At 44.3% G+C, this 11,385-nt stretch overlaps 1 protein-coding gene across 1 annotated transcript in view; it reads right to left on the bottom strand.

Moving 5' to 3' along the window:
* Window positions 1-483: 483 nt before the first annotated feature.
* The window catches only part of LOC121584637 (cell surface hyaluronidase-like), a 42,684-nt gene continuing 31,782 nt past the window's right edge, over window positions 484-11,385 (bottom strand). Inside the window, exons 17-24 of the mRNA XM_041900637.2 lie at window positions 4,613-4,828; window positions 4,279-4,490; window positions 3,620-3,802; window positions 3,177-3,399; window positions 2,950-3,051; window positions 2,506-2,651; window positions 2,299-2,405; window positions 484-2,073 (exon numbers count right to left, since the gene is read on the bottom strand). Coding sequence (XP_041756571.2) covers window positions 1,880-2,073; window positions 2,299-2,405; window positions 2,506-2,651; window positions 2,950-3,051; window positions 3,177-3,399; window positions 3,620-3,802; window positions 4,279-4,490; window positions 4,613-4,828 — 1,383 coding nt within the window. The 3' untranslated portion in view covers window positions 484-1,879. The remainder of the gene's footprint in view (window positions 2,074-2,298; window positions 2,406-2,505; window positions 2,652-2,949; window positions 3,052-3,176; window positions 3,400-3,619; window positions 3,803-4,278; window positions 4,491-4,612; window positions 4,829-11,385) is intronic.

Below are 11,385 nucleotides of genomic sequence, written 5' to 3'. Positions count from 1 at the left end.
TTGATGGCATGGTAGGTCCCGTGTAGCTCAGTTGGTAGAGCATGGCACTTGCAACGCCAGGGTTGTGGGTTCGATTCCCACGGGGGGCCAGTATGAGAAGAAAAAAAATGTATGCACTCACTAACTGTAAGTCGCTCTGGGTAAGAGCTTCTGCTAAATGACTCAAATGTAAAATGTAATGGGTTTAGGCTAGATAGGACTTCCTAACTATTGGTACAAGCCTACCCCCAAGTGGTAAGATTGTAAAATAGCAGTACATCTTTAGAAATGCACTGTTCTTGATCGTCTCCCTACCAAACCTTTCTTGCCATCTATAACCCAAGTCTACTCTATACAGCTGCCCCATTAGTCTCATTGGCTAGATCCGAGATTTCAGTAATCTGATTCCTTTGTGCATAACATTAAGTCATCCTAGAGGCATCCTTGATTTTGTTGAATACATCAGCAAAAATAATGACAAGACAATGATGACAGGACACTTCATCACAAAGTTATCATCTCTGCAATTTCAGAAGAGCACTGACGATGTGAGAATTCAAATATAAAAGGTTTGATTAAAGAAATAAACTGTCATGAGTATAGTGATTCAACATTTCAAATACAACTCACCCCAAATTGAAAGGCACTCTCACACAGTATACACACACACACCATTGACTGCTTCTCAATATTTTCATCCACACCACCAACACTTTTAAAACACTAATTCCTTTTCAAAGAGCTCAATTTGGAGAGTGAATCTTAAAAGCATTGAGGGAGAATTTTTTTTTGCATAACAAAGAAACTCTTATTTACAACAGTACAGTGGTTAAAAAGCAAATCCTTTTCTTTGGAGGATCTCTCACAATGGTTGCATTAATTTTAGCTCGTCCAGGGCACTGTGTAGGTGGAGTTTGCACATTTTTGTCTATTTCTTAGATCCTAAAGTGAAATCTTCACCGGGCGAGCTGAAATGAATGCACCCAATCACATACAGAAAGTTACTAATCACCAGCACAGTGGGGGAGCCCTGCTCAAATCACCTGCTGAGGCCACAGAGGTACAGTAAGCCTTGGTTTTGGTATGGACTACTAATCTGTGTTCGTGTTAAGGCTATGTTCACCTTGTAAAATGTCCCCCTGAAACACATACTTTTGGCATTTATATGTAATAAACAACATACATGGCCATACTAAAAGGTAAATTAGTAGAAAAAGAGAAACAATCCATCTCTGCTACACACATAGCCAGCCCTAGGGGAAAGTGGCACTGTGTAGAGATCAAATAAATATGGAACAAAAAAGGACACATCCTGGGAAAAAAGGTTTGTTGGAAACACAACAATCTCAACGGAATCCCATACAAAATGTTTTCATTATAATACAGCTGCCCTTAACAGATCAAGTCGCTGAACAAAATGCCCCCTGGGACGTGCAAAAACAGCAGAAAAAAGTGAGCGAGGAAACAGACAGAAGAAAAAAAAAGAAAGTGTGTAATAGTGAGTGTTTTTCCTTTGGTTTGCTTTTTCAGTTTCCTTCTTAATTATGTGTTTCATCTATGGATGTGGTGAGCAGCAGACAGGTCAAACGCTGGCCTGAGCCAAAAACCCATCAGGGGGAACTGGATAGAAGTGACAGACCACACAAGTTTGATGTGGTTACTTAATTTGTTAATTTGCTCGTATAGTTCCATTCTGGGTCCATCCCCGTTTATTCCCAGTTCTAATTTGTTCAAATATAACTCACACACACACACACACACACACACACACACACACACACACACTTAATTAACCCCCAAAATAGTAAATATCTTTGCCAATAAAATAATAAATAAAAGTTCAGCAGTTCACATTCATTTGCTGGTTGGTTGTGTTTTGGGTAAATTGTGTTCACATTTGTCATTGTGGTCCTGTGGCGGCCCTCAGTAGCTCCAGGTCTCTGCGTGTGCTGGGCTGTGTGCAGCCGTAGGCCTCCAGGCCCAAGGGGAGGTAGCGCTCCTGCAGCCCCAGCCCCTCCTCACCCTGCCCAACCAGGATGGAGGCCCACGGAGGGGGGGCAGAGCCACCCTGGAACCCCCAAAACACCAGGCTCTCTGTGAGAGAAACACAGTGTCATGTGGAAAATACTGTAATGAGGTGAGCAGAGAAAGAAGAAAAAGTATACGTCGCAGAGAAAATACATAGTTAAGAGAGACAGCAGGAAGAGGAATGAAAGAGGAAAAAAACTGTCACGAGATACAGAGAATTGTATAGAAAAACCAGACCTGGCCTACGGTAATAGCAACCGCGAGAGGGAACCATTTGAGAGTGACACCTACCTTTACCCTGCAGATCTGCTGCCTTAGCCATGCCCAGGGGGACAAGATATCGTGCAACACTGACCAAGCCATCGGGCTGCCCTCGTGTTCCCAGAAGCACTATAGACCTAGTCATGAGAAAATATAACCAATTATGATTCATCGATTCACCATCAAGTCAAACGCCTGATCAAACCAACCAGCAAGGGCCTAATTCTTCCCCCTCACCTCTTTGGTAATCCAGTTTTAAGATACTGCTCCATTTTGGGGTCCATTTTGGGGAAAGATGACTTCTTTGTGACTTTTCCAGAGCAGGCGTCAACAGAGACCAGGAAGATGCCTGGCTGTGTGAAGGAGAATGTCTCACTGTTCACCTGAGAGAAGGTGTTGTAGAAAAGTGGGTAAGAGATACGCTGGCGTGCTACAACCACAAACCGATTAAAAACATGGGTGGTGCTTTTGTATTTATCAATAGTGTGCATACTATTAATAAATGAGTATTCCATTCATAAACATTTATAATGGCTGTTTGATGGAAGTTAAACAACAGCAGCACACCAACAACATGCAAACAACAGTCATTATGCACACTGTGATTCTGTGACACCGGGACACTGTACTGACCAAGAGATAATGTAATACTTTGTTATATTTAAAATTTGTGGCACTCACAGTGATAAAGGACTGTGTGTCGCCACTCTGCTGCTCCTTGCTGCTGAGCGATTTGATCTGAGTTTGGAGGTAGGAGTTCCACGGGTCACTGGAAAACACCAGCTACCAGAAAACACACAGATTAAAGCTGGGCTTTTATGTCAGATAACACAACATGAACTCATTCCTTTTCCAATAGAATTGCATACTAATGGAACAAAGACAATGTGGGGGGCTAGTAGGCTAACCTGGGAGGCACCACAGTCCCTGCATGGTTGGGTGCTGAGGGTGGGCATGGCGACCACTGCCGAGGGAGTCTTGGCGTATTTGGGGTAGGCCTTGGCTGTGCAGTTACAGGTCAGTTTGGAGGACGATGTGCTGGCCATCACCTTCACTCTCTCACAGCCCTTAACCGAGCAGTAACTGTGGCCATCGCGCCTCTGCCTCGCCCGCAAATACAGCCACAGCAAGCTGGGAGAGGAGAGGCCGGTGTCAATCGAGAGAGTGGTGCGGGAGAGCGAGACAGACAGAGGGGCGAATCCTAACGTAAGCAAAATGTTCACTTAAAAATGTTAGTCTCCTATTTACTTCAATTCAATGTATGACTAAGTAAAAATTATAGAGGGAGAGAGAGCTATAGTAGATATAGCCATATGGATAGAGAGACATTAGGGTATAGTGACTGTCTCACCCCACACTGCGGTCAAAGAAGTACTTCCTCTCCAGCAGCCTCTTCTCCAGTTCGGCGAGGGAAAACACAGGCCCATAGTCGGTGATGTCGTCGAAGATGTTGCTCTGGCGGTCATTGATGTCAGCCATGACCTGGAAGGTGGTGTCGGGTGGGTAGCAGAGACCCACCAGCACCCAGTCACCTCTGGAGAGAGAGGAGGAGCCAACAGGTGACAATGAAGGTTAGAGATCTGGCTTACGAACTGACAAACATATCCTCTTATCGCACACACATTCAAACACACAGTAGAAAAAAAAGAGACCTCCAGACCCAGATCTCACACTCACACTCACACTCACACTCACACTCACACTCACACTCACACTCACACTCACACTCACACTCACACTCACACTCACTCACACTCACACTCACACACACACACACACACACTCACACTCACACACTCACACTCACCCTCACACACACACACCACACACACATCACACACACACACACACACACACACACACACACACACACACACACACACACACACACACACACACACACACACACACACACACACACACACACACACACACACACACACACACACACACACACACACACACACACACACACACACACACACACACCAGTCCCAGTGTGCCACTCACTGGTTGAAGTTTATGAGGGAAAGGACAATCTCTCTGGGAGCAGGGCCGTCCCAGTGCAGGGTGTAGCTCTTGCTCATCATGACGATAGGCTGGTACTGCTGGGACAGCGCCCCCTGGCTGTTAATACCCCTCAGCACCAGAGGAGCCTCGGGGTACTCATCTCTACTGATGGACAGACTGAGGCTGCGAGCACCCTGGGTCTGGATATACACCTGGAGGACACACATTAGAAAATGATTGACCAATAGAGTTTGGTCACTTCTATGCATTGTATATCCTAAGCAATGAATAAAGTCAATGGTGATAGGCATTAGGGCCACTGTCCCATCCGTACCTGAGAATAGGTGCCACTGCAGACCACTCCGTTCCACTGGGTGACGTTGACACAGCCGGGGTGACGGATCAGGTAGTTGTCTGCTCTGCCCACATACGTGTCCCTGTAGCCCGTCACAGAGCCGTCCACGTCATGGAAGATAGAGTTCTTATCCCCGTCCAGATCATTCTCTTCGAACCACTGGCCCGGACGCCCGAAGAATGCCCTCAGACCCACCTGTCACAGACAATAGGTTTAAAAAGACAGACATAACACAACCAGCGACTAACAAAGATATGTATGGCCTAGAAAGTGATGACGCGCAATTTGGTGTGCAGGTTTCCTAACTTTGATCTTGTAGGTCTACAGTATTTGAGAGTTGAGCCCTAGGACCATGACTCAGGACTACCTGGCCTGATGACTCCTTGCTGTCCCCAGTCCACCTGGTCGTGCTGCTGCTCCAGTTTCAACTCTTCTGCCTGCGGCTATGGAACCCTGACGTACGTGCTACCTTGTCCCAGACCTGCTGTTTTCAACTCTCTCTACCGCACCTGCTATTTCAACCTCTAAATGCCAGGCTATGAAAAGCCAAGTGACATTTACTCCTGATGTACCGACCTGTTGCAACCTCTACAACCACTGTGATTATTATTTGACCCTGCTGCTCATCTATGAACGTTTGAACATCTTGGACAAAAACGTAACCTTAATGGCCATGTACTGACCATAATGGCCATGTACTGTTATAATCTGGCACAGCCAGAAGGGGACTGGCCACCCCTCAGAGCCTGGTTCATCTCTAGGTTTCTTCCTAGGTTTCTGCCTTTCTAGGGAGTTTTTCCTAGCCACCGTGCTTCTACATCTGCATTGCTTGCTGTTTGGGGTTTTAGGCTGAGTTTCTGTATAGCACTTCATGACATCTGCTGATGTAAAAAGGGCTTTATAAATACATTTGATTGAATGTATGTTAAGGTTGTTTCATTAATATAGACCGTAGCAAAACGTTCCTAATGAATTCAACCCAGGTGTCAGAGAAGAGCGTTCAACAGAAGTCCTTAAAAGCCATTTTGAAAAGGGATATTTTGAGTTGAGTCAAGCTTGAAAAAATTGAGTTGAGCTTGTCACCACATCCCCGACACTAGAGGGCACTCCAATTCAGAATGACTTTCATCAAGAACCTCCCCCTCGCTCTCCCCATCTCTCAGCATGGGGTCTCCACCCCACCACTAGTTCCAGTAAAGTGCCAACTCAGTAACTCTGAGCTCTCTGTTGTGTTGCAGGACAACAGAACCAACAGGCAAAAAGGAAACAGACGGAGGGAAAGAGAGCATGCAGGAAAACAGTGTCTGATCCCTGCACTTCAAAATCAAAGCTGTCAATGTAAACACAGGAGGCACAGAATCTAAACTAGGTCCATCAGAACGGAATTATGACAATGTGCAAACAAGCAGACAGAAGTTTCAGATGGTTATTTTGCCTGATTTGGCAAAGGAAAATTCCATAGACACTAATGTTTCAGTCAGTAACCTTTATCAAATCAAATCGTATCAAATAAAAGTTTATTGGTCACGTACACAGTGAAGAAAATGTTATAGTGGATGCAGATAAATGCTTATGTTCCTAGCTCCAAACAATGCAGTAAAATGTCAAACAAATAATACAAATAATAATAAAACAATTACAAATTGAAATCTTTAAATGTCGGAACAAATCCAATGAATCCAAATAGCACTGTAACAGTAATGCAATCTGTACGTATACAGTCGGAAGTTTACATACACCTTAGCAAAATACATTTAAAAACTCTGTTTTTCACAATTCCTGACATTTAATCCTAGTAAACATTCCATGTTTTAGGTCAGTTAGGATCACCACTTTATTTTAAGAATGTGAAATGTCAGAATAATAGTAGAGATAATTATTTATTTAAGCTTTTATTTATTTCATCACATTCCCAGTGGGACAGAAGTTTTTGGTAGCATTGCCTTTAAATTGTATAACTTGGGTCAAACGTGTAGGGTAGCCTTCCACAAGCTGGGTTTGTAGGCCTCCTTGCTCACACACGCTTTTTCAGCTCTGCCCACAAATTTTCTATAGGATTGAGGTCAGGGCTTTGGGATGGCCACTCCAATACCTTGACTTTGTTGTCCTTAAGCCATTTTGCCACAACTTTGGAAGTATGCTTGGGGTCATTGTCCATTTGGAAGACCCATTTGCGACCAAGCTTTAACTTTCTGACTGATGTCTTGAGATGTTGCTTCAATATATCCACATAATTTTCCTTCCTCATGATGCCAGCTATTTTGTGAAGTGCACCAGTCCCTCCTGCAGCAAAGCACCCCCACAGCATAATGCTGCCACCCCCATGCTTCACGGTTGGGATGGTGTTCTTCGGCTTGCAAGCAACCCCCTTTTTCCTCCAAACATAACAATGGTCATTATGGCCAAACATTTCTCCAAAAAGTACGATCTTTGTCCCCATGTGCAGTTGCAAACCGTAGTCTGGCTTTTTTATGGCGGTTTTGGAGCAGTGGCTTCTTCCTTGCTGAGCGGCCTTTCAGGTTATGTCGATATAGGACTCGTTTTACTGTGGATCAAGATAATTTTGTACCTGTTTCCTCTAGCATCTTCACAAGGTCCTTTGCTGTTGTTCTGGTATTGATTTTCACTTTTCGCACCAAAGTACGTTCATCTCGAGGAGACAGAACGCGTCTCCTTCCTGAGCGGTATGACGGCTGCGTGGTCCCATGGTGTTTATACTTGCGTACTATTGTTTGTACAGATGAACGTGGTACCTTCAGGCGTTTGGAAATTGCTCCCAAGGATGAACCAGACTTCTGGAGGTCTAAAATTCTTTTTCTGAGGTCTTGGCTGATTTCTTTTCATTTTCCCATGATGATGTCAAGCAAAGAGGCACTGAGTTTGAAGGTAGGCCTTGAAATACATCCACAGGTACACCTCCAATTGACTCAAATGATGTCAATTAGCATTTCAGAAGCTTCTAAAGCCATGACATCATTTTCTGGAATTTTCCAAGCTGTTTAAAGGCACAGTCAACTTAGTGTATGTAAACTTCTGATCCACTGGAATTGTGATACAGTGAATTATAAGTGAAATAATCTGTCTGTAAACAATTGTTGGAAAAATTACTTGTGTCATGCACAAAGTAGATGTCCTAACCGACTTGCCAAAGCTATAGTTTGAAAACAAGAAATGTGTGGAGTGGTTGAAAAACCTCCTGTAGCTCAGTTGGTAGAGCATGGCACTTGCAACGCCAGGGTTGTGGGTTCGATTCCCACGGGGGGCCAGTATGAAAATGTATGCACTCACTAACTGTAAGTCGCTCTGGATAAGAGCGTCTGCTAAATGACAAAAAATGTAAAAACGAGTTTTAATGGCTCCAATCTAAGTGTATGTAAACTTTCGACTTCAACTGTATACACCGGATGAATATACTAAGAATGATATAGGGTGAGCTATGTAAAAAATCCAGTAATAAATAAATAAATATACATATATATACAGTGGGGAAAAAAAGTATTTAGTCAGCCACCAATTGTGCAAGTTCTCCCACTTAAAAAGATGAGAGAGGCCTGTAATTTTCATCATAGGTACACGTCAACTATGACAGACAAAATGAGGAAAAAAAATCCAGAAAATCACATTGTAGGATTTTTAATGAATTTATTTGCAAATTATGGTGGAAAATAAGTATTTGGTCAATAACAAAAGTTTCTCAATACTTTGTTATATACCCTTTGTTGGCAATGGCACAGGTCAAACGTTTTCTGTAAGTCTTCACAAGGTTTTCACACACTGTTGCTGGTATTTTTGCCTATTCCTCCATGCAGATCTCCTCTAGAGCAGTGATGTTTTGGGGCTGTCGCTGGGAAACACAGACATTCAACTCCCTCCAAAGATTTTCTATGGGGTTGAGATCTGGAGACTGGCTAGGCCACTCCAGGACCTTGAAATGCTTCTTACGAAGCCACTCCTTCATTGCCCGGGCGGTGTGTTTGGGATCATTGTCATGCTGAAAGACCCAGCCACGTTTCATCTTCAATGCCCTTGCTGATGGAAGGAGGTTTTCACTCAAACTCTCACGATACATGGCCCCATTCATTCTTTCCTTTACACGGATCAGTCGTCCTGGTCCCTTTGCAGAAAAACAGCCCCAAAGCATGTTACCACCCCCATGCTTCACAGTAGGTATGGTGTTCTTTGGATGCAATCAGCATTCTTTGTCCTCCAAACACGACGAGTTGAGTTTTTACCAAAAAGTTCTATTTTGGTTTCATCTGACCATATGACATTCTCCCAATCCTCTTCTGGATCATCCAAATGCACTCTAGCAAACTTCAGACGGGCCTGGACATGTACGGGCTTAAGCAGGGGGACACGTCTCGCACTGCAGGATTTGAGTCCCCTGGCGGCGTAGTGTGTTACTGATGGTAGGTTTTGTTACTTTGGTCCCAGCTCTCTGCAGGTCATTCACTAGGTCCCCCCGTGTGGTTCTGGGATTTCTTCTCACCGTTCTTGCGATCATTTTGACCCCCACGAGGTGAGATCTTGCGTGGAGCCCCAGATCGAGGGAGATTATCAGTGGTCTTGTATGTCTTCCATTTCCTAATAATTGCTCCCACAGTTGATTTCTTCAAACCAAGCTGCTTACCTATTGCAGATTCAGTCTTCCCAGCCTGGTGCAGGTCTACAATTTTGTTTCTGGTGTCCTTTGACAGCTCTTTGGTCTTGGCCATAGTGGAGTTTGGAGTGTGACTGTTTGAGGTTGTGGACAGGTGTCTTTTATACTGATAACAAGTTCAAACAGGTGCCATTAATAGAGGTAACTAGTGGAGGACAGAGGAGCCTCTTAAAGAAGAAGTTACAGGTCTGTGAGAGCCAGAAATCTTGCTTGTTTGTAGGTGACCAAATACTTATTTTCCACCATAATTTGCAAATAAATTCATTAAAATCCTACAATGTGATTTTCTGGATTTTTTTCTCAATTTGTCTGTCATAGTTGACGTGTACCTATGATGAAAATTACAGGCCTCTCTCATCTTTTTAAGTGGGAGAACTTGCACAATTGGTGGCTGACTAAATACTTTTTTTCCCCACTGTATATAAATACATAAATGGTGTGCATAAACAGTGTAACTATCATCAGACAGCTGATGTTCTGAAACAGCTGATGTTCTGAAAGAGCTGCACAATCTGGACCCCTATAAATCAGCTGGGCTAGACAATCTGGACCCTTTCTTTCTAAAACTAGCCGCCGAAATTGTCGCAACCCCTATTACTAGCCTGTTCAACTTCTCTTTCGTAATGTCTGAGATCCCCAGAGATTGGAAAGCTGCCGCGGTCATCCCCCTATTCAAAGGGGGTGACACTCTAGATCCAAACTGTTACAGACCTATATCCATCCTGCCCTGCCTTTCGAAAGTTTTTGAAAGCCAAGTTAACAAACAGATCACCGACCATTTGAATCCCACCGTACCATCTCCGCTATGCAATCCGGTTTCGAGCTGGTCATGGGTACACTTCAGCCACGCTCAAGGTCCTAAACGATAGTATAACCGCGATCGATAATAGACAGTACTGTGCAGCCGTTTTCATTGACCTGGCCAAGGCTTTCGACTCTGTCAACCACCGCATTCTTATTGGCAGACTAAATAGCCTTGGTTTCTCAAATGACTGCCTCGCCTGGTTCACCAACTACTTCTCAGATAGAGTTCAGTGTGTCAAATCGGAGGGCCTGTTGTCTGGACCTATGGCAGTCTCTATGGGGGTGCCACAAGGTTCAATTCTTGGGCCAACTCTTTTCTCCGTGTATATCAATGATGTCGCTCTTGCTGCTGGTGACTCTCAGATCCACCTCTACGCAGACGACACCATTTGGAATATACGTGGCGCTTCATTGGACACTGTGTTAACAAACCTCCAAACGAGCTTCAACGCCATACAACACTCCTTCAGTAGCCTCCAACTGCTCTTAAACACTAGTAAAACTAAATGCATGCTCTTCAATCGAACGGCTGCTGGCACCCGCCCACCCGACTAGAATCACTACTCTCGACGGGTCTGACCTGAAGTATGTGGACAACTACAAATACCTAGGTGTCTGGTTAGACTAAACTCTCCTTCCAGACTCACATTAAGAATCTCCAATCCAAAGTTAAATCCAGAATCGGCTTCCTATTTGCAACAAAGCCTCCTTCACTCATGCTGCCAAACATGCCCTCGTTAAACTGACTATCCTACCGATCCTTGACTTCGGCGATGTCATTTACAAAATAGCCTCCAACACTCTACTCAGCAAATTGGATGTAGTCTATCACAGTGCCATCCGTTTTGTCTCCAAAGCCCCATACACTATCCACCACTGTGACCTGTACGCTCTTGTTGGCTGGTCCTCATTACATGTTCGTCGTCAAACCCACTGGCTCCAGGCCGTCTATAAATCAGGGCTAGGCAAATCCCCACCTTATTTTAGCTCATTGGTCACCATAGCAACACCCAACCGTAGTATGCGCTCCAGCAGGTATATCTCACTGGTCATCCCCAAAGCCAACACCTCCTTTGGCCGCCATTCCTTCCAGTTCTCTGCTGCCAATGACTGGAACTGCAAAAATCTCTGAAGCTGGAGACTTATCTCCCTCACTAACTTTAAGCATCAGTTGTCAGAGCACCTTACCGATCACTGCACCTGTACACAGCCCATCTGAAATTAGCCCACCCAACTACCTCATCCCTATATTATTATTTATTTTGCTCATTTGCACCCCAGTATCTCA

Source organism: Coregonus clupeaformis, chromosome 16 (genome assembly GCF_020615455.1).
Source record: "Coregonus clupeaformis isolate EN_2021a chromosome 16, ASM2061545v1, whole genome shotgun sequence".
NCBI lineage: Eukaryota > Metazoa > Chordata > Actinopteri > Salmoniformes > Salmonidae > Coregonus > Coregonus clupeaformis.
Note: the sequence above shows the minus strand (reverse complement) of the source record. Positions and strands in the feature narration are given on the sequence as shown.